This window comes from Lactuca sativa, chromosome 5, assembly GCF_002870075.4.
Source record: "Lactuca sativa cultivar Salinas chromosome 5, Lsat_Salinas_v11, whole genome shotgun sequence".
Taxonomy (NCBI): domain Eukaryota; kingdom Viridiplantae; phylum Streptophyta; class Magnoliopsida; order Asterales; family Asteraceae; genus Lactuca; species Lactuca sativa.
Window position 1 is genome coordinate 245,256,592 of NC_056627.2, and position 24,664 is coordinate 245,281,255.

At 33.5% G+C, this 24,664-nt stretch overlaps 1 protein-coding gene across 1 annotated transcript; it reads right to left on the reverse strand.

Moving 5' to 3' along the window:
• Positions 1-3,442: 3,442 nt before the first annotated feature.
• Positions 3,443-4,827, reverse strand: LOC111908706 (heat stress transcription factor C-1). Its single transcript, XM_023904503.3, has 2 exons — positions 4,402-4,827; positions 3,443-4,287 (listed from the first exon to the last, which is right to left on the reverse strand). The coding sequence occupies exons 1-2, from the start codon at positions 4,603-4,605 to the stop codon at positions 3,559-3,561; spliced, it is 933 nt and encodes a 310-aa protein (XP_023760271.1). The 5' UTR covers positions 4,606-4,827; the 3' UTR covers positions 3,443-3,558.
• Positions 4,828-24,664: the final 19,837 nt, after the last annotated feature.

The following is a 24,664-nucleotide window of genomic DNA, read 5'->3' on the forward strand; positions in this document are numbered from 1 at the left end:
AATTATGTTTAGCACCACTTCCCTCAAACCAAGGTTCACTTACAAACCAAATTATAAATTTATTTAATTAATTTTAATTAGCCTTAATACTGTATTCGTCAATTGTGACACTTTTTGTATGCATAAATCTAATACAAATTTCATTTTATAGATGAGGAAACGAAAAATATAGCCAAATTTACTAATTATTTCTTGTTTTTTAGTCAAAAATTAGAAGCAAACCTAAATTAGCTAACAAAATTGTAAGTATTGAAAAAGAGAAATTAAATATCATTTTTGATTTTATTTTTCTATTTATATGAAATTGTGTCATATTTTATATTTTGATAAAATTAATAATATTTTAAAAATATGTCCTTATTTAATATTGGTAGGAGGATATTTAATTTTCTTTGGAAAACCTATGGCCAACACAAGTTTGACTACGGTTTTTGGGCTTTATATATATATATATATATATATATAAAATCTATGGTTTCATAAAGAGTAGTTTTCGAAAAATCTAGTGTTTTGTATAAAAACATAAAACATACAATTTTTTTTAAACAAAAATCAATTCAATGATGTTATATTTCATAGTGTAGAAGCTACAATAAAAAAATATGACTAAACAAAAAAATTACGAAAACCATAGGCTTCTTAAGAAACCTACGATGTACAAGCACTCAATGCATAAAATATGCATTAAGTGCTTGTACACCCGTAGGCTTCTTATGAAGCTTATGGTTTTAATTTTTTTTTCATTTCTTATCCAACAAAAAATCAAATCGGAGGTTGAAAAATTTGTCATAAACACGAAAAATACAAAATTACTCAAAGAATCATAAAGTTATCTGGTTGTTGTTTGTAGCCTCCATTGAAAGAGTTTTTTTCTCATTTCAAAACCACGAAAATGATCTAAATGAAATTTACAGCTTTATATATTTTTGGGCCGATGGACTCTGAAAGAGTAGATGACCCTCAAAACAGTAGCTCATGGCTACGAAAAAATAGTTATTTTTTGTGATTTTTGCTAGTCAACGAGGTCTGACCGTAAGTTTGCCTATATACCTATGGTTTCGAATTTCGATGGTTACTATGCTAGTCACGACTATATTTTTAGTTTTCTCTTTGCATATAGGGAAAAAGATAAACAAAAAATTATGTTGTTTCAAATAAAAAAGCTCTAACATATTTGTAGAAACTATTATTATAAAATGATGTCATAGAATGATTCATAGGGATTTTATTTGTCTTTATAACAAATATGAACATTTCAATTTATTTACTTATTAGTTGTGAGACTTGTGTATTACATGAATTTATTTAGAAAAAAAAAAGTTAAATAAGAAAGTCTACATGTTTGACAATTTTGAATTTAAAAGAAAATAAAAAAAAATATTGAATTATTGAAATTGAAGTGTTCATTGTCTTTTAAATTAAACAAACAATTTAGATAAGTAAAAAAAAAAATTGAGCTTCAATTTAGAAATTCTAAAATTAGAAGGAAAGTTTACATTAATGAATATGATATCAATTTATTATTTTATTTATTACAGTTATTGAATTTAAAAATTATGTAAAATTTAATAAAATAGAAAAACCATAAACCATACGTAGATATAATTTAATTTAAAATTATCATAAAATAAAATATGATAAAATTAATGAAAAAAATAACATGTTATAATTTTTTTTTTAATTTATTATAGTTGGTTACTATCATATTAGATCTAATGATGTATTAGAGTGAGTTGGCATATAAGAGCCACGTAGATGCTCATAATTTTTTGTATTGTGGGTTGACACTAAACGAAGGTTGTCAAAATATATCGTTAAACTTAGGGTGATGATTTTACCTCAAAGCTTTTTTATCCATCCATTGGGAAAATATGGATGGACAATTATACCCTCGTTTTAGAGATATCTTAGGTTTGGAAAGTTCAATCAAAACACACTCAAAACACTCACGATGAAGCGAATTAACAGTTCTTCTTCCTTCACCTCTGTTTTGTGTCTGGCTGGCGGAAATTGTGCACACACATTTACTACATGGATGTCAATATTCCAGTGTGGTTTTGTTAAATATTAGGGTATTCCTTAATTTCATAAATTAGTCGATAGTTTAACCCTTTGAAGAGCATCAACTGAACCTCGATCTTACAATTATTGTTCATTTTTGCCCAGGTGAAGTCTTGATGTTATTAATGTTTCTAATCATTGTGGTTTTTTCATCTCTGGGAACCGCCATCTTTGCCTCAAACAAAAATTAGAAAGTGATTATTGTGTATAATTTAAAATGAGAATCATGAACTTCATGATTGGAAAATTTACCATTCTGCAATCAATGTGATTCTCTTTGGTGACTTTCTAGAACAGAAGGATCTGCAAAGACTACAAAGTCAATCCACGAGCACGACCAGTGGCTCGATCCTACATAATCATTGACTCCAAAACCTCATTGCCCCTACTAGACTACTGATGTAGGCGTTCTTCATTTGTATCCCATGATATCCCACTAATAAATAGCTTGCCAAGATCGATTACATATTATGTACACCGAAATCAAAGCATCAATCGCCTAATTCTGCAAACGATTTCACTACGAATAAGAAATTCATAAGTGAAATGGCAGATCAAATTAACACAAAATCTCCATTGGATTGTAGAAACACCCAAATGTAATGTCGGCTAAAGAAGCAGCGCCGAAAGAGGAAGAAGGTTCGTTCCGTGCGTGCGCGTTTGGAGCAATGCGTCGTTAACACTTTCCAAAGTTAGGAGGGTATAATTGTCTACTCACTTCTTTTGCAGTGGATGAATAAAAAGGGTCAGTGGAAAAATCAGCTTTCTTATACTTATGCAACATTTTGTTGATAAAACTAAATTCTTATTATGATAATCTAATTTTGGTATTTCACAATACATTAATTATTTAGAAGAATATAAAGAAATCATACAAAGTATTGTCTATTATCAATCCGACTCCTTTAAATTCAGTTCATTAACTTCTTCTTCTTTTTTTTTTGTTTTTTTTTTTTTAATGTTAATGTCTAATTTGTTCATCTTGACATCTGGAATGACACCTTACCACCCACTAGGGGTTTTTAATGTGAGCTAGGTACATAAAATGAATCTATATTTCTGTACTTTTCAATAACCTGTAAAAAGTTGTTAGATTGGACCCGATACAAAGAATAAATCTTTATCTGAATATGGAAGGCTTCGTAGCCACTCAATAATCCTAACATATGTAAAGTTATTGTTTTGAATCAACAAAAATAGAAACCATATTCATTTTAGTAAGAAAAATAAGTGATGCACCAACGTTACATATTTAAGGTTTTTAAAGCATTTAATGTGTGATATCTTATGATAGATTGTGAGAATTATTGTGTAGCAAGTATGATGGCAAGTTGAAATATTTAAATGTTTTAAATTGAATTGTAGTTGTATGGTGGGAATATAATAAGAATCGAGATTTGATTCTCAATAATTTTATATAAAATTACAAAATAGGGAATAAATTACAATCATCTAATCATCTAATATTTATAATAACCGAAACTAATTAAACTGTAGCTAAAAACCGCCACCCAACAGTGAAAATGGATAAGCCGGCGAGGGCCTAACGTCCGGCTCCGGCGAAGGACCTCCGGAGTAATTTATATCATACCCACCGCCGATTCCATCTGTAAAATTTACATACCTGTTAATACCGTTCATCGGTGCGTATTCCATGTTAACAGCAGCGCCGCCGCCACCGCTGCCGACCTTGGACATTGGCCATGCCATGGACGGTGTATTCGGCGATGAAGATGACTGCCAAAACGGTTCATTACCATAATAAGCCTCCGGTGACGAAGTGGTCCATCCTTCGATTATCTGACACTCTTCCTCCTCGAACTTTACCCTCGACGAAGACGACGGCGGCGGCGGAGGAATCAAATTCCGTTGTCGTTTTTTTTTCAACAACCGTTTCGATCGTTGATCCTTTTCAAGCATCATACGTGGCAAGATCTCGGGATCCTCCGCTACTTTATGCAATAACGCCATCATTTGCTCCGGCCGACGCTCCGTCGCTTCAAGCCTCTTGTTCATCCCGACTAACTCCTGTTCTAGAGCCTTTTGCTCCTGCTTTAACCTCGCAATCTCCATCGCCATCTCATCTTCTTCATCTTCCTCTCCTCGCATAAAGTTTCTATTATGAATCTGCCTTTTTCTCTCTATATTCTTCAGTAACTGCGTCTGTCCTCTCAAAAACCACTCGTTCGCAAACTCCCATTTATCAGGATCCACTTTTCTGAAACCCTAAAATTCGTTAACCAAATCAATCAATACCTCAAAACACGATCGAAACAGAAACAGAAACTCAGAAACTCAGAAACAAATACAAAAAGAAGTGATTGCGAATGCTCAACTTACATAAGTGTTTAATTGACGAACAAAGCTCGAGAAATTATTGTGTTTGAAGTAAGCAGGCAAGAGACGTTGGGAGAAATCGAGGGGTTCGACGACGATGAAGCTGTTATTGGCGATTCCCCAGCGTATGAAGCCATCGAGTGATGCGTCGTTGACCATCTGATAGGTTTTGAGGATGAAAGGTGCGATGATGTCGTTAGAATCCATGATTTCAACTTCAAGAGTGTGAGGAAGAAGGAGTTGAGTGTTAGTATATATATGAAGAAGTAGTTAAGGTTATTGTGAAAGCATGGAGGTCACGGCGGTGGGGCTGGAAACAGTACTGTGGGGCCGTCAACGCTCAGATATTTTGCCAGTTATCTGGAGTTTTGTTCACGCGCCAAATGAGAGTATGGGTTTTCTCATAAAAAAACGTCTAACATTATTACACTTCTTTTATTATTATTTTTAGAAAAAAAAAAAATTAACAAATGTTTTTTATGATTTTGATTCAAAACAGTTTATTTATTTATTTATTTTTATTTTATGAAACTTTACTTATATAAATGATTTTTCCGAATAAAACATTGCAATCCAGTGGTTAATTTAGTAGATGTCTATTAGATGAAGTTGTTAAATTGATGGATTTTTTTTGATAAATACCATTTTGTGAAATTTTATTAAACATCATCTAAACAATAATTTATAAAATTTCATCTAAAGACTATTTGTAAAATTTAAAAGAAGTCTATTAAATCTTGTATTAATTATCATAAATCAAATAAAAAGATAAAAACTAAAACATACAAAATGTAATATTTATATAAATAAAAAAGTAAAATTTATTAATTTTAATCATCATGTAAATATATTTTATTTATTATGAAAATAATTTTTCGTCTAAACATTATCTAAAATATTCAAACTACAATACATTATTAAATATTTTCGATTTCTTTTTTTATATAAAAAGTTTTGAAGTATAAAAAGATCATTTATCTATTTTTTATTTTTATGTTATATTATTTTCGAGATTTATCTTTATTTTTTTATACAAATATATTTATTTTTGTAAAGAAATATATGATATATTATTATTTTTGAAACACAAACCTTTTAAAAATATAAAGTCTTTTTTTTTACTTTCCTTTAAAGAAACTTAATTAAATGGAATTAATGTCATACTATCCATAAGATTAATTATTTTAGCATGAGTATCAACATAGGTGAAAAAAGGCTACAATAATTATAAATATTTAATTATTTTATTATTAGCTAACAGATTTTTTTTTTTTTAAATTTTGTTATGAATAGTTTGTGTCTTTATTAAGGAATTTATATATAAAACTTGATAAAACTAAATATTTTTTTTAAAAGTAAATATTAAAAGTTTATATCGAACCAATAGAAAATCTATCGTACTTATATTACGAAACCAAAATTGAAACATAATTTTACTTATAACTCAAAACTACATACTTATATGCTTAAAATAAAATAGCACCATTCTGTTATTTTTAAAATAACATTTTTTTTTTATAAAAACACATTGTATTTTTTTCATTAAAATAAATATATTTTTATAAGAAAAATTAAAGATAAATCTTGAAAATTAAATCACTCAAAAATTAAAAAGTAATATATTATATATTTATGCTTCAATTTTTTAGATAAAAAGTAGAAAATAAATAATTAATGATGTATTGTAGTTTGAATATTTTAGATAAAGTTTAGACAACAAAATTTATTTTTGTATTAACTAAAATATATTTGCATGATGATTAAAATTAGTAGGTTTTATTTTTTTTATTTATATAAATATTATATTTTCTGTGTTTAGTTTTTTTGTCTTTTTATTTGATTTATTGTAATTAATAAAAGATTTAATAAACTTCTTCTAAATTTCACAAATGGTCTAATCGGAATTTGACAAATGGTCCTTAGGTGAAGTATCACAAAATGTAATAAATTATCTTTATCTAAAATTCATTCAACTTAACGGCTCTATCTAACAGATATCAATTAGAAGGACCACTAAAGTGCAAATGTTCGACTGTAAGAGGAGATTGATAGGACTATATTGTGGAAAATAAAAAGAGAATTGAAAATAGGAGGTTATGACTCACATGTCAAGATGATTGTTAACAGAATTGTAAGTTTCATTGATTTGTGTACTATTAAAGCATATTAATTTATACTTTGAAAAATCTAATATTTGGTGTATTTTTTAAAGTACCATTCTCTAATAAGAATAATTAAACAGGTTGAATGTCAAACATGAGAGAGAGAGAGAGAGCAACAAATTGTCCACAGATTCATACAACAATCTGTCCATGGATTAGGAACCAGATTGATTGGTAGCATAACAACAATTTTTTTAGTTAAGAACAATATAACAACAATCTATCCACAAAAACTGTCCCATTTTTTGTTTTCATCTCCCATTTTTTACAGTATGAGTTGTAGAATTCGGGAAGTTTTGGAGAGGTTACATGTGGAACACATGATATTCTTACACATGTATTGGGTACTGAGCAACAACATGATCGTGTATGTGAGATGGGTAAATTTATAACACCACAACAATACTTTTGTTTACCCAAAAATATTAAGCATTACTTGGAGGTTGAGATCGAAAGGGTGGATAAACGAATAACCAAAATTGATGATGACTTAGAGAAATTAAAAAGTGGTGTGTGTAATGTTTTTAAATGCGTAAGTTGCCAAATATGGGAAAATATTCAATATTTTGAAAACAAACCATTTGAAGAATCCCTTGTAAGTCTATTTCAAAGTATTTACTTTTTATTTTAAAAGTAAGAATTCATTATAAGTCTTGGCTACAAACTAACATACTATATTTGTAGGATAATTCATGTCTTCTTGCGGTTGACGACTTGATGTTGTTGCAAATGCAGTTCCTTAAGGGGCCATAATGAAGTATAGTGTCTCAGTTATTATAAAAAATATTTAATATTTTAAATATTTTTATTTTTTAGAAATTGGATCTTAATTACTTTTTATCTATATGCAATAGGTGAAAACATTCAAGTTATGATGGAAACAAGTTTACAAGGAGAAACTTTACTACCCATTCCACTTGAAGATGAGTTCTTTGTGAAGGTCAAAGATACACTTGGGCACATACTAAGTTAGTCGAGACATGTAGTTATTCGATGCTCTGAGCTTGTAATACTATTTACATACATTTAATGCATATTTATGTATATATGTATGTATGTATGTATGTATGTGTGTGTGTGTGTATATATATATATATATATATATGATGTCTAATTTTAAAAATTTATTTATAGGTTTTGTAAGGAAAAGCGGTGGCAAAACCATTGAAAAAACATACAACACATGTACAAGAAGAATTAGGAAGTAATAAGAGAGAAAAGAAGACAAAAAAAACTGCTAAGAGAACCATGTGATTAGGACAAACAAAAGGAAACAAAAGAGAAGAGTAAAAAGAATGGAAATGAAAAGGAGAAACAAAAAGAAAACGAGAAGAGTAAAAAGAAAGGGAAAAGAAATGGAGAAACAAAATGAGATCATACAAAGAAGGTGGATAAGAGCACATATAAAGACAATGATAAGAATTGAAAAAAAGTAGTATTCTGAAAATGAATGTAATTATGGTTGATGGAAAAGTTTTAAGGATTAATTCTACAAAAGTGCAGTTTGAGAACGAGCATTTTAGGTACGATGGTTACATATAATTAAATTGGGATGATTTTGAGGCACTTCTTACATTGAATGAAGTGACATGTGTTTTCATTGTGTCTTATATGATGTAAGTGCTTAACTTTAATTTTAATAATTGCTCTTAAAACTAAATTTATTTAATCAATTTAGTGTTCATATGTTAACATAATCTTATTTAAGAAAATCAAGTGTGGGTAGCCAAAAAGAGATCATGGAATTTGTTTCTTGAACCAGTTGTAATCTTGCTAATTAATCCTAAAGGGAAATCTAAAAATATTGATGATGCAAATAGAAGTATTGCAGATTGGTTGTCTACAGGAAAGGACAATGAAATCATCATAATGCCCTATAATCCAAGGTTTGATTTTGTCATTTGATGTTAAATACAATAATTACCTATTTATTTTAGTAACTAAGTTGTTTGACTTAATTTGGTTTTTGGTTTTTGTAGAAGACATTGGGTGTTGTCTGAACTAGACATGAAATTGGCTACGACTATTATCATGATTCCCCGAGTTCTAGCAATGTGAATTTGCAGTTGAAGCAAATTATTGATTCGTAAGTAATATAAATTATCAAAGCATATTATGTGAATACAATAAATACTTATTTCTTAATTTTTTTTTATAATTTATATTACTTACGAATTATTGTATTCACATTAAGAAATAGGTATTTATTGTATTCACATTTTATGTTTATTTGTTTAATATATCATACTAATCACTGTTAAATAAAGGATCATTTTTATAATTGAAATGTTATGTGTAATTAGTTCTTAGTTCGAGGGTCGCAAAGTTCAATACACAAATGATGATACTTATGAAATCTATGAAGAATTGTTGTCTTTTACTACAAGATTCGTTTATTAGTGATATTTCGTATCGACAAACAATATTTTTGTTAACCGTGAAATGTTAGGTAACATCATTTTTTGACATGGAGTGTACAATGTTTTTGATGACTTGTTTGAAATTTATATGAAATTGAATGTTTTGGTATATATTTGTTTCTGTATTATGCGTAAATGCACGTCGTAAATGCGTATCGTAAATACACGTCGTAAATGCATATCGTAAATGTGTGTCGTAAATGTGTGTCTTAAATGGTTGTTGAAGTTTATGACACACAAATGTGTTTCATCTTCATTTATGATAGGGCTTTAATGATACACATTGTGTGTCATCTATATCATTTATGACACACAATGCGTGTCGTAAATGTGTATCATAAGGTTACAACACGAAAATGTGTTTCGATTTCCTTTATGATAGGGGCTTCAATAATACACATTATGTGTCATCTATACACCTTTATGACACGCATTGTGTGTCGTAAATACGTACCTTAAGGTTACGAAACGCAAATGCATGTCGTCTTTCTTTATGACAAGGGCTTCAATGACACACATATGTGTGTCATTTGTACCCTTTTATGACATTCAATGTGTGTCATTAAAGGATAATATTCTACTAGTGTATGAAAACATATAGTATGTTTTTATAATAAAATGAAGTAACATCTTTGTTTATTAAAAACTATTGGGAGCAATAATAATATTCCTAATCTTGTATGATATAAACATTCTTAATCATAAGAGATTACATTCTGACTTTTGGAAGTTTACTGTAACACCTGGTTCCTGGTACGCATTTAATCATAATTTATTTATCTTTGTAGAGCTACTCGACGAGTTAGGAGCCCCAGACTCGTCGAGTAGAAACGAGATTGGATGAGGGCTTTTAAGCAATCTACTCGATGAGTTAAGAGCCCTCAACTCAGCGAGTAGGTCTGCCAGAGTGAAACCCTAATTTCGGAGTTTTTCACCCTATTTAAGCATCTTAATCCAAACCTTATGGCCTCATTTCCAGCCTCCAAGTCCTAAACCCTAATCCACGAAACCCTAGAGCATTTTTTGAGTGTGTGAGCCATTCTTAAGTAATTTTTGTGTGTTCTTGAAGCTTGAAGAAGAAGAAGAAGAAGAAGAAGAAGAAGAAGGACCTATAAGGTTCAAGGAGAAGATAGTAGATCCAAAGTTTTCCTTCCATCCTCATCATTTTCTGGTAATCAAGTCTCTAGCTTGGCTATTAGTTTATTAGATCCCCTTATTTCCATTTTATGAGGGTTTTGGTTCAAGAATCTTGATCTTTGGGATATGGACATCCCAAGTGGCTTACCTTTCAAATCTAGGATCTATAAGGGGTTTCATGGCATAATGGTGCAAACTTTATGACTATGGAAGCCCGATGCAAGCTTAAGGACGTTATTATGTCCTTTTAAGCCCTAAAAGGCCATACATGGAAGTAAAGTTTGAGACTTTACATGTTCATTTGGTGTCTAGGACCTAAATCTCGGTTTTCATGCTTTAGGTTGGAGTAAAAAGGCATTTAGACAAAGATCTATGTCCTAATGAACTACGGTTTTAGCTAAATCCACTAAGTAGGATTATTAGCGGGTAAAGTTGGAAACTTTACACTTAAAAGGGCATTTCCAGTCTGTAGATGAAGTATGGACTTTGGATTTGGAAAGTAGAGGCTTAATCTGTTAAGATGGACCAAATAAACAGAGGAAGTCGTCGAGTCCATAGAGGAACTCGATGAGTTGAGTCGTGTTGTCCCGGTTTAGTTTAAGGTAGAACTCGACAAGTTTGTGAAGGGACTCGACGAGTTGATTTGCCAAACCGCGATTATGAGCAGCCAGGGAACTCGGCGAGTCAGGGGGATGACTTGACGAGTTGGATCATGATTTCAGGATTTTTGAGTTATAGAACTCGGTAAGTTAATAGGTCAACTCGACGAGTTGGGTCAACTTAGAATGTTGACTTTGTCCAGGGGCAAAATGGTTATTTTACCCTTAGAAGGATTCTCAGTTTTTGACTAAGTGATTTATGTTAATGATAGCCAGAGAGTCGTTGGAGCAGTAGTCAGAGATTCCTCACACGAGATTTCATTAGCCAGCTTGAGAGGTGAGTTTACTTCTGTAAGAACGGGTCTAAGGCACTAATGTCGCCCGTGTAGAGTAGCTAAGTATGGGTTGGGCCCGTATCTTAGACTAGTTTATGATTAGTAGCTAAGTGTGGGTTAGGCACGTATCTTAGTATTATCTGAGTATGTTATTGAACTGGTAGATTGTAGTTATATTTGTTGTCCGTGTGATACTTGTATGTATTTTTAGTTAGCGGGGTGTGGGCGGGGTCCCGTATCTCCCGAATAGCAGAGCGTGGGTAAGGCTCGTACCTCCTAGCCAACGGAGTGTAGGTGAGGCCCTTATCTCTGAGGTAGCTGAGTGTGGGCGAGGTCCGTATCTCATAGTTAGCTGAGTATCGGTGGGGCCCGTATCTCTTTGAGTGTGGGCGAGGCCCGTATCTCCTACCTGCATGTTATATGTTATGTGTATGGTATGGGGTAGTTTGGGGACACTCACTAAACGTCGTGCTTATAGTTTTCAGTTTTGGTTTCAGGTACTTCCAGTAGCAAAGGGAAGAGCTCGGGATGATTTCAGTGCACACACCATTCGTTCATCCTGGGATGTTTTGGACTCTGATATTTTGACACATAGTTTTGATACAGTATATTGTTATGATGATTATGTGATACAGTAATTGTGTTTTATGAGATGATGGATGGTATTTATGGTTTTTATGAATAATTAAAAATGAAAATTTTGGACTGTATTTTTGGGATGTTTCATTTACAACATCTATTCAGGAAGGAAAAGTGTAGTCAATTTGACCGAAGTCCTATGGCAATACTTACGGAAGTTTGCATCACTAGAAATCCAAACGAGATTTCCATTCTGAGGTTATGGGCCCTTACACTTCAACAACTCTACAGAGAAAGACAAGAGCCAATTCCTATCAACACTGAACCAAAAGAGGTATTTCTCTCGTTCAAAGTTATTAAAGCATATAGACTTCTGAACCAGTCCACTTTCGGACCTACTCGTAGGTTGCCACAACATATGTTGGTAGTTCTTCCATCCGATTCATAATTTCTGAAACATCATTTGGAGACTTTGACTGTGTTTTTCCCAAAACAGTTTGCCCCGGTCTTGGATGAACCTCAGCCCTCGGATGTGAACAAACCAACCAAAAAGAAAAAGATGGCTAAAACAAAAACTTATAATTCCAAATTCCTAGCCAAAAAGAGATCCAAATTCAGTGGTTCCTATCAAAAGGAATCACATGATGACATTCCATATGACTCTGGATGTCCAAAAACCCATCCTGAACACTCTTCCGCAGTACCCTTTCGGAGCTTCAATATCACAGGCACACACTCATGGGGAGTCTCCATATATTCCACCCTATTTTCCCAACAAGATGGTGTAGGTGTTGATAAAATTTCCTTGAAACCCCTGGAACAAACCCACATGTCACTTCGCACATTCCTTTTCTTTCTACGCAAGCACGATCTGGGGCCCCTGCCTCGAATCCTAAGCTCTCAGAAGTTAGAGTTGTCCCTCCAACTTCTAGAGCCCCAACTGGTCTGATACATGGTGTATGGTTTTGAGCATTCTAACACTCCTATGGTGTGCATGCAACCATAGAAACCTTGGATCTATGTTTTCTCTATTATACATGCAAACTTTCATTTTTCCAAGGTTTCATCCTAAGTAGCATATCATGGGGTATATGTAATACAAAATTCTAGTAGAATGACATACCTTTCTTGTAGCTTTGATTCCTTAAGAATTTGTGAGCCTAGCACCCCAAATTTGATGACTCAAATGCTTCACACAACACCACCAACAATTGGAATAACTTGAGAGAAGAACACTTGCTTCACAAATCGGCTAGCCCTCACTTCTTATCACTTAAAGGTGCCATTTTATGAGCTATGAGGCTTCTTATATAATGTACACATTAGGGTTACACCATGTAACTCATGACTTTCCACATTCCTCATGATCCATGGGTTTTATCCTCCATGGAGTATCCATGGGTCACCACATGGGTTTAGCCCAACATGAAGAGCTATGGATCATAAGCCCACTTTATAAGAATGAATGATTTACCAAATCAATCCCTATTTATTTAATTAGTCTCTTTTGATCACAAAATTAATTCTAAACTAATTCTTGATCAATACTAATTAAATAATTCATATTAATATATTAGAACTTATAATATATTAATAAATCATAAATATCCTCTTCTCACAAAAGTCTATCCAAATTGTTCCGATGCCATGCAACCCAAATGGACCATGCTAAATCGGGTCAAGTACATACCAAATATAGTTATGCACTTAGACACCTTATCCAATAGTCTCCCACTTGGATAAGTCTAATAACTATAGTTTCATGTACGACTTCAGGGTCCGACCAACAATCGTAGCTCTTAAAAGTCTTGTGGAACTAAGTTGTGCCATTTTAGATAAGTGATCATATAATTCTCTGTTCTCAAGATATCAGCCGGACAAATACATGGAACAATATCGTACTTATTGTCCAACAGTTTGTTTCCTGATTTCCGATTTGTTTGACAAAGAACTTAACCGAACACATCAATTCAGTTCTGACCGGGCTCGGCACATAAGTTAAAACAGATGCATTGAGGGGCCCAAGATATCGCTTTTAATCCTCCAAGGACTATAATAACAGATAAACTTCGACTCATACTGTGACAACCCAAAATATTTGGATCAAACAATGTCTAAATTGTAAACCTCCGACAAAGAAAAACCTTGAAATACATTAGAGCATAAGTGCATGTGTATGGAAGTATACACCTTGAAAGTCACATATAAAGTAACCTCTTTGAAAATAAAAGCAAGACACGGTGGGCCAAATAAATTAGGATTCAATCTATAATGCCATCAAACAATGACCGAGTAATGATAGCACAAGAACTTGTGATGGTGTCCCAATCTTGAACACTTGAGTTGTAAGGACAACATATTTAAGTTTGCTATTAATTCAGACCATGAACACTTTCCTAGGACCCATCCAAGACCATGAATCTAAAGAGAAATCACCTTTGGCTGTGAACTACCCTAAGAAGCCTTAGTTGGCCGTAAACACTTCTCTAGGAAGCATCTTGGCCGTAAACTCAAAGGAAAGCATCTTTGGGGCGCAAACACAATCCTAGGAAACATCTAGGCCGTAAACACCATAAAGATTCCACAACTTGACCATGAACACCATCCTAGGAATCACCTAGGGCGTAAACACCTAAAAGACTCCAAACCTTGACCATAAACACTTCCATAGGAGCATGTTGGGCGTAAGCACTAATATATTTTAAGTGTTTACGATTGATGAGTTGTCTTTTGCCAATTTCCCATGCAAATTCTAGTAAAGCATGTGTTAACCATATATAACAAAGCTTTATCCATCAGTAATCCAAGCAAGTGTCATGTCACCCCCTGATTCTTTATGAGCGTAAACTACTCCTCATACATCCCATTTATCACATTCACTTTCTGTAAACTCCTAAATTACTCCTAGAGTATTCAAGCTTCAAGTCTTAATTCTTCAAAGCATTCCCTAGATCCTAGTAAGTTTTTCAAGTTTTAGTTAGTGATTCTACATATTATTTTGTTAATATCATCACATTTACACATAAAATTATGTGTTAATATTCTTAGGATATCCTCAAGTTCAAAGAGTTTATCAAACTCTTCAAGTGTTAGAACTTGGAAACTCCTCAACATCTCTTCAAATCATCCACCAAACCAAAGGAAGATGAGCTTCATAGCCCACTTTTTCCAAGTTTTTCATCTCTTTGGGGGGGGGGGGGGGGATACAAGTCAAATCTTGTTTAAATCCTTGGATAATTTATGTATTTGTATGTTTAGGTGTTTATGTGTGTTGAAATGATATTATTTCATGTTAATACTTCATAAACTTGAGATTTCACAAACCTCATGATGTTAGAACTAAGTTATCTTTGTATAGATGTACATATTTTGTATTATATTAAACATAAAACTAAGCTACTAGGTAGATATATGATAAGATACACCAAATTGGTAAATTGTGGTTAAAAATACCTTTACCACTAAAACTTGTGCAAACATTGAAACATAATAAATTTTCATGGATCTATATGAAGTTTTGGGGAAATTATTGACAATATTTTAGTCACAACAAGAAAGAACATTTTGTTTGCAAAGATCTTCACAAAATTTTGGGTATGTCAAAACACCCTACAAAACATGGTTATTTTTCTAAAAATAAATGTTGCTAGTAAATCAATCATGTTATGTTGCTACTATTTCAAGGGTTTTGAAATTTGGAACATTAAGTCATATTCATAATTTTTTTCAAGTTAACAAACTATTAGTGATTATTTATAAATATTCAATATAAATAATTTTGTCAAGAAAATGTACAAAACATGGATTTTATGACAGAGTTATTTGCATGTCATAAGCTGCCATCATAAAACTTTTAGAAAACCAAGTGATAAGATGTATGTTATAAAGCATAAAAACGCATATCATAGAGCTGCAGTCATAATTTTACACAAGGAAGATGTTATTTGCATTATTTAATAAAGGGAGAAAAATTCGCGTACATTCCGTTAAGGCTCTTGTGAGACTAGTTTCGTTTTCTTCATCGTACCTATCTAGGTATATTGTAAGTCCTGTGTTTATAACCAGAGTCCCCTAGAGGGAGAGCAGGATAATTGTGTATAAATCTATACGGGGTTGACCCCACACATGTGATGTTCGCTACAACTAGACCGGCGAGTCTAAGGTGACAAATATCTAGACCGTATCTGACGCCTGAAGAACGTCAGGGGAGGCGTTCTGGTCATATCAGTATGGTTGTAAACGACTCATATAGAGTAGGGTCCTTCTGGACATTGGAATTACGTGGAATATACACCCCAACAGTTTTATAAAATACCAAAACTATGTTTTGCATATTTTGTAAATGAATTTCATAACTTTGGTCTTAGGGTTTTAAGATCACATCATCTTTTATGCACAGAAAATATAGGATTTTCTGGGGAACACTTTCTTTTCAGAGACAAACAGAGAATATACACCCTATTAGTTTTATAAAATATAGAACTATGTTTCGTATATTTGGTAGACTGATTTCACAACTTCGGTCTCAGGGTTTTTAAGGACCACAACATCATTTATATACAGAAAATATAAGATTTTTTGGGAACACTCTCTTTTCAGTAACAAGCAAAGGAAAACTAAAGAACATGCATGTAATTATACACGATTTTGGAACAAGACTCACAAACTACTTTCATGAGAAAATATTGGATTCTTTGGAGATTTTTAACTTACTATAACACAAGATTTTCAAAGCTTTCTTACAAATATGCTTATGAACTCACAAACTTTCTAGTTGACGCTTTTCAAAACGACTTGTATTCTCAGGGATCTAGTAGACATATTCACCCTGACCCACGTTTGGCGTCACTGCTTTATGTTATTTCTAATTTTGTTATTCGTGTTTAACGTATGAACATAATGAGTATTGTAAAGAATGTAAGTTTAATTTTAATGTATGAATGTTTGTGTTGCTATGTTTCATTTATATACAATTGTTATGATACTGTACAATGACGTCGTCCGCCCCCGAACGTTTCCGCCGTTCCGGTTCGGGGGTGTGGCAGATTGGTATCGGATCAATATTTATAGTGAACTAGTATATCAAACTATAGAAGATATACAACTATAAAAACCATGGGACTAAAACACTTTGACTAAAAGTATACTTTAAAAATACAAGTATTTTATAAAAGTATACATACTTACTAGAACAATATCATAATGAGAAGAAAACAAAAGTAATTAGAGGGTGGACACTAGAGTCAAACCTAGGCAGTTATGTAATCATGCATGGGATAAATATAGCCTGATCAACAATATTTATTTGAGATATGACTAACATGTGCTTGGGAGTGATAGTGGTGTTGCAACAAGCCTAAAACTTATCAACTATACATGCAAGAGAACATTAGAATAGAACATAAAATTTTAAAATACTGTAGGAGTATTTTAGGATATTATATAACCTTCGCACATGAACCTTCTACCCGCTTCACATACCTCCATTCTCGTACATACAACATGGTAGAGTTCCAGCTCGGGGACCACTACTACAATTCCCTAGTGGCCAACGGATGGGTCGAAGAGGAGCCGGAAGAGGTTCAAGAAGAAAACCTAGAAGCAGGTCCCGTAGAACACCATGTAACGGACTATGAGTGGGAGAATTCCGATGAAGAGTTAGACAAATATGAAGGCACCAGAGGGATCCTTAGCGACCCTCATTCTTCGGGAGCAACACCGAACCAATACACGGTGTAAGCGGACCTTACCGACCGCCTACGCTATTTAGAGAAGGAAGTGGCCACCCTAAGGCAGCAACTCCTTGTAGCTGAAGCTAGGGCAGTTCAAGCAACGCAGAGTGTAGTTGAGGCCACTCGCGAAAGGAGTGAAATGGCCAAGCTCATTGTGCGCTATTTCGACATATGAGCATCACTACCCTACTCACATTAGGTCTTAGGCTTATTTTGAATTTCGTTACACTAGTAGCGTTAAATCAAGGGAGGTCCGCTCTCCAAAAACTCATGAAATCTGAATCAACTAAGTGCGCTAATCACTATGTACTATTTTGATAAACATAAACGTTCGAGAAATGGCTATTTCCACTTATCACCATTAATATATCATAGGGATGTAGGTCGAAACAATGAGAATCGTGCAAACCAAAACATGTGACATATATACTGTTGGGTTTTGAGCATTCTAACACTCCTAAGTGTACATGCAACCCTAAATACCTTGGATCTATGTTTTCTCTATTATACATACAAATAAGAACTTCCAAGGTATTATCCTAATCTAGCATACAAAACAATAACTATAGCAAGATAGAATACATACCTCTTTGGTGTAGAATGTCATCATGAAGCTTGAGTGCCTAGTGCCCCAAGTGTGACACCTCAAATGGAATCACAATCATCAAACACTTAGAATAGCTTGAGAGAATTCTTACAACTCATGAAATCGGCTAGCCCTCTCTAGAATACTACTAGTGGCCGATTTTTCCTCAATAATAAGATGCTTATATAGTTACACAATTAGGGTAAACTCTTAATTGTCATGGCTTTCCATTTCCTTGGATCCATGGGTACAAATACACCATGGAGCATCCATGGACCATCCTATGGGTTTTAGCCCAACTTGATTATCCATGGAGCATTAGCCCACTATACAAGTATGGATGATTTACACAATCAACCCATATATTTAATTAGTCTTCTTTTGATCACTTAATTAATCCTAGATTAATTCTTGATCAATACTAATTAAATAATCTTATTATTCTTATTATTAATATACTAGAACTTATAATATATTAATAACCATAAGTGTCTTATTTCTCTCATTCAAGTGCATGATGGTATGCAACCCAAATGGACCATGCCGGGTCGGGTCAAGTCTTACCAAATATAGTTATGGACTTAGACATTAATCCAACAGTCTCCCACTTGGATAAGTCTAAAACTATTATTGCGTATGACTTCAGGAACCAACCGGCAATCGTAGCTCTCAAAAGCTTCTGTCGAACTCTGACCTTGTCGATGAACTCTGACCTTTGTCAGTGACTTGTCCATTAGATAAGGGATCATATATTCCTCCATTCTAGATATCATATGGACTGAGACATGGATTATAATCATTCTCTCTGTCCATTTGTTGTTTCCCGATTTCCGATTTATGACAACTGACTAATTGAACAAATCAAATCAGTCCTGGCCCGGCCGAGCACTTCCATTTGTCATCATCAAATCATCGAGGGGCCCACAGATATCACTTTTATCCCGAAGGTAAAAGGAACGGATAAACTTCGACTCATATGGCTTGTTCTACTACTTGTTGAATCATACACAAAGGCAAGTTTTATAGCACCGAGTTACCAAATGCGTTTTCGTGCTATCAATGTACTATCAACTCATAGTAACAACTCATATCTCTAGGTTTGAAGAATATAAGATATTATCGTCTCATGATCACTCGTGATAAAATCCATGAAGTGATTCCAATGAGCGCGGGTTGAATCCAATACTCAGAACTTATGAGCACTCATGATTGTTGTAGCCTTGTCCAACACCTTAGACCTCTACAACCCATCATGACAGTCTTAATTCATATCTACTTCCAACATATGACCGACTGTGGATGGTTTGAATAACTTAGTCATTCCGGAAGAATAACCCAGTTTATTCGGGAAGTCAAAACATGCAAAATGAAACACAATGATAATTGAATCCAATATGGTATCAACACTTTGAACATAAACAAAACACCTTTTATTTATCACCATATGATTACACATTATTCATTGTATACTGTTTCAGCTATCAACTTTATTCTTGAATTTAAAACAATAGTTGTCCCATGCTCCAAGCATGTACACTATGTTTTCTTAAACACTAGTCATGCCACACACCAAGTATGCATACTATGTTTGTCTATGATCCTTACTTTGTGAACTAGATCAATTGAACATAACTTCAATGATTCTCTTTTCACACTCCCAAATCCTTACCGCAAATGCAAGAATTCCAAATTCATGCCATTTACTGAAATCTGTTAGATTCTAAACTTATATGCATTGATCCTCTCGTAATGATTATGCACAAAGTCATAAAGACTTGGCAACAATCATTACAGAGTATTCCAAAGGAGATCAACTCCTTGGAAATATCCTTCTTGCATTAAGTTTCCTTAATCTTACACAGATTGAAAATTCTAACTTTGAAACATTTCCAGATTCCATTTTGACTATCACTTCTGAACAAGAGTTGCCTCCTTACAGATTATGTCAATATGGTCCTTCCAGAATTATCACTATACTTCCAATTGTCCTTGAGTAACCAATCTTTGGTAAACCTTAGATTGTCCTCGACAATTGTTTAATCCTTTTAGTCATATCCAGTTCTAAACCTTTTCCCTTCTTAATGCCCCAGGCATTTGGAAAATTTTAGAACGGATGAATATAGCACATGTAATCGATCCTATATCCGAAGCATATGGGACACGATTCATGATGTCTCACATAAAGACTAAACTAGTCTTTTGCTATAATATGTCCATTTCAATTTGTCAAGTTCTCATAATTCAGATTATGAAAAGGGATGCCGTAATCATAATCGAATTTTAGAACGCAAATAATGGACCCATATATAGAATTTCCTTATGTTGAGCCATTCCAACATGAAATTCATATATATATATCCTTGACTAAATGATTAAAACCTCACGATCTAAGCTTATAGATTTGAGATGAAGCATAATTTCCTCTCCCTTAATTATAGCAAAACAACTTTTTCCCAATTGAAACTTTTGTTTTCTATAATTAACATTGCTAGCTTGCAATACTTAACATAATTATCATGCTCCCACTATCATGATGATTATTAGCATAACACTTATGCTCCCACTAGCTTTGACATGTACTCAAAAATCAGCTGACTTTCTTACCAAAGTTCAGATTTCTGATACTAGATTGTTTTGATAAGACTTTATCAAAATCATACACCTTCCCTTAGATAGCACACTTGTGAGTCTAAACAATTATGAAGAGGTATGCCGTAATCATAATGGTTAGACCTTTTTGCCACTTCTCACAAGTCCATATTAGTGTGCCGGTTAACCACACGCGCTCCACTAACGACTTTGAGAATGCAAATATCACAATTGCTATCTAGCTAAAATCTACTTAGTGAAAGTGTTTCCTCACCATCATTTTCATGAATCGGAGAGAAACCTTATGACACTTAGATTTAATGGTGTATGTGTTCTTATCCATGTGAATTGTCAAAATCATAGTCACAAGACAAAGATAATGACAAATCCAAAACCATATGGATTGAACTCAATCTTAACTTCTTGCCACTTGGCAGCTCAAGGGCCTGCCATTGCTTCCAAGTTGTTATGCAACACATTGAGAACTCTAAGAACTCATATGCAAAGCCAACTTCAACTGGAATGGGCACAGAATATGTCGACACGATAGGTTATAAACCTCAAGTCGTGTGCTAGTGAAGAACTTCAGGTTCTATTCTTGATTAGTTCTTGAGACTTTCAAGACCTTTAAGACTCCCACTGTCCTCTTGACATATAAGACTCCCTTGTCAAATATCCAAGATATAGTGTGGATTCTAATCAAGACAAACACTTCACACAATTGGCCTAAGTTGGTCTTTGTTTTATCCAAAACATCACAACTTACCAATTTCAAATGTACAAGAGTAGAAAACTTTTACTCTTACATTTGACAAGTGTTTTAAACCTTCTTTAAGACATGTCACTCAAATTACAATCTTGGAGTATGACTCTAAGACTTGTATTGGAACGAGGTATGACTCATCTTCTTGATTTAACCATTTCAACAATTCAAGATCCCTCTTCTTAGTCATAAGAATGCACTAAGATTTCCTTAGAGAACTAATTGTGCTATGGTTTCTTAATCATTAAGATGATCACAAAAGCTGATACTAAAGTACTCTCCCATCTTTTCAGATTTGAGAAATTTTTATCCTTCTGCCTAAATTGATTCTTCTTATTCGCTCTGCCATACATTGGAACCTTTTCCAATGTCTCAGAGTTACACTTAAGCTTGTAAGTATAATCATATTTACTGAGCTTTAGTAAACTATGACGAATAGTCTTATCAATCTTTTGTGGTGGACTTAATCAGTGCACAAGAATGTGTACTCGATCCCTTAGTCCTTTACTTGACTCACACATCCATGTGGCCGAGTAATTAGTCTTAATTTTCCAAAACTTGAAAGTTCTCATTCATCATGCTATACAACTTGCATGACTCCAAGTTTCGGTCCAATTGAAACTTGGGTGATGAGAATCTTTCCTTATTTGGTAAATTTAGACATTACCACAAATGAAAGAATCAATTTCATATTTCCACTCTTGCTCTTAATGGAATTATATAAGCAACAAATTTTCCTCAAATGCCATTGTAAGGATATTTTAAAATAAATAAAATCAAAATTTTCCTTTTATTTTAAAACTTTGCGGAAAAACTTATCCTTACAATCCATATGAAAACTTGTTGTTATCTATTCCTTAAGCAATATCTGATAACTCCTAAGAAGTAGCTCAAGAATTCGATCTTCAAACTACGCGATAGAAATCCATCTACGCCATCAGATTCAGCATATTCTTTCTTTAAGTTTCTTCACTTTTCTTTCATTCTTAAAACATCACCATGTGACCCAGTCACATCATGTATCAAGAATCTCAGAATAGAAACTTAACAGAGTTAGATAGTGGACTTTACCTGAAGTAGAGTCAAACTTATTGACTTTAACATCCTGAGGTAAATTTTGGCAGCTTCGCAACCAATGCCCCTTTCTTTGGCAATATAAACATATGGACCCTTTGATAAAGACACACAGGACTATCACAGACTTAGCTTTTCTCTTTACCATTTGGTCAACCGAGTTGACTATGGCCGATCCCTTTCCATCGGGAAGAGAATGCTTTACTAGATGTCCAATGTCATCATTGTCAATGTCCATAAAGTTTTAGGAAGTTGATCTTAACAAATAGATAAGATCATTAAGGGTCTTGTCATAGTCTGTTTCATAGGTGTCCCAAAGGAACTCACTATGTGACTTAGAAAGTGATTGAACCACCAACTTTCTCAAGACTTTGACACCCAACTCTCCCGGCTTGTCAATATGTGACTACATCTCCAAGATGTGCTCACACCTAGACCTTGCCTTGCCAATAGGGCTTGAGTGACCTTAAACTTTTCAAGAACTTGTGGGTTAGGGAGAATAATTGGAGGAGGAGAAAGAAGTATGATATCCATGGGACATCATCTTCATTAGGAAACCTTGTTTCAAGAGATTTGGGAAGATCATAAGTGTCTAAACCAGACATCTTTTGGGAGATATTCAAGATAGTTGATCTTAAGTCCTTAATATGACACCCAATATGAAATATTAAGGCTAGGACCCAACAAACTATTTTATAACTTAGAAGAGGTATGCCGTAATCCAAGCTATAAAATATTTGAAGGTAGGTGAATGACGATTCACCAATTTCCACCAAGATAAACGAAATGAATTATTAGGTTTTAATTGGTTTTGAAACTCCTAGATCTTTGAGATTCATTGAACTGTTCAATGGCATGTTTCAATCTCGAGTGTGCCCTTCAGGTTTTGTGACTGGGATGCCGAGGATCACAAAACAAGGTGTGAAGTAACCATGCAAATCACTTGGTACCCTTAATAAATTACCCCTCAATCGATGTGCCGGTTAACCACACACGCTCCATCGATACTATGATAAATATTAAGTCACCCTTTACCTACCTTGTTAAGTCTAAGTTAGTGTGCCGGTTAACCACACACGCTCCACTAACGACTTAGACAAAGTGTAAAGTGTAATTTCATGGATTAGCACCTTATTCACATTTTTTCCTAAGTAACTAAGATTGGGTATTATTAAGAGTTTAGTTACTTAGTATTTTTCATTAATACTTTTAATGAAGGGAGAATTCTAGTCCTGTCAAACCCGTTCGGCTAACGACCCTCCACCAGTCAAGCAAGCGGTGGGTGAGAGTGGACACCCATTAAGTTGCCATTTTATAGGCAACAACCTTATACCCACCTTATAGACCGGCTTCGTGAATGAGGCGTACTAGCGGTAAGACTGACTTTACTCTTATACATATATATATTATTAACTTATAATATTATAAAGTATAAGGGTTGAATTTTAACTTTTAAAATTCTAAGGGCTAACATGGAATTAAAGTATTCATACTTGAAAACTTTTCAAATTCCAAAACTTGAGGGCAAATTTTGAAACTATTCAAAACTAATTAATTTCCATAACTTAAGTGTTTAAAGTAGTTTTAATCCAAAAACTCTTCAAGTTCCATAACTTGAGGACAAGTTATGGAAGACTTTAAACTAATAAAAGAACTAACTTTTTCTTTATTTTATAACTTATGGATTTAATTATGGTTACATATTTTTCTTTAATGAAGTGACTCTTGAACTTCCATAACTTGAGGACAAGTTATGGAGTCATAAAAAGTTATTCAATGACACAAGACTCTTCATTTTCTAACCATTGCCAACTATTATGAGTTTTATGAGTCTTTAATGTGAATCTTCATGTAACTTGAGGACAAGTTACACAAACACATTTTATACTCAACTCTTAGATTAAAATGGATTGAAAACAACTATTTCACTCAACATTTCTATTAATCTAAGCAACTCATAAGAACAAGATAATTCAAATCAAACTTTTTCATGTAATTAGTCTAAACCTTAAACTAATACAAAACATGAATCTATTGACAATTATCTTTGAAAATGGATTAGCATGAACATTACCACATCAAAAACAAGTTTATAAGATCAAAAACAACTTAGGGTAACGTTCCTAGTCCATTTCTAGCCAAAAACCTCGAATATATGCTGTCTGGGGCTCCTACTCGGCGAGTGGCATCAACCAACTCGGCGAGTTGGATGCATTTTGCCTTGGACTCGGCGAGTCCATTTATGGACTCGGCGAGTCTGCTGGGCAGACAGCATCAAAACTCGATTTTC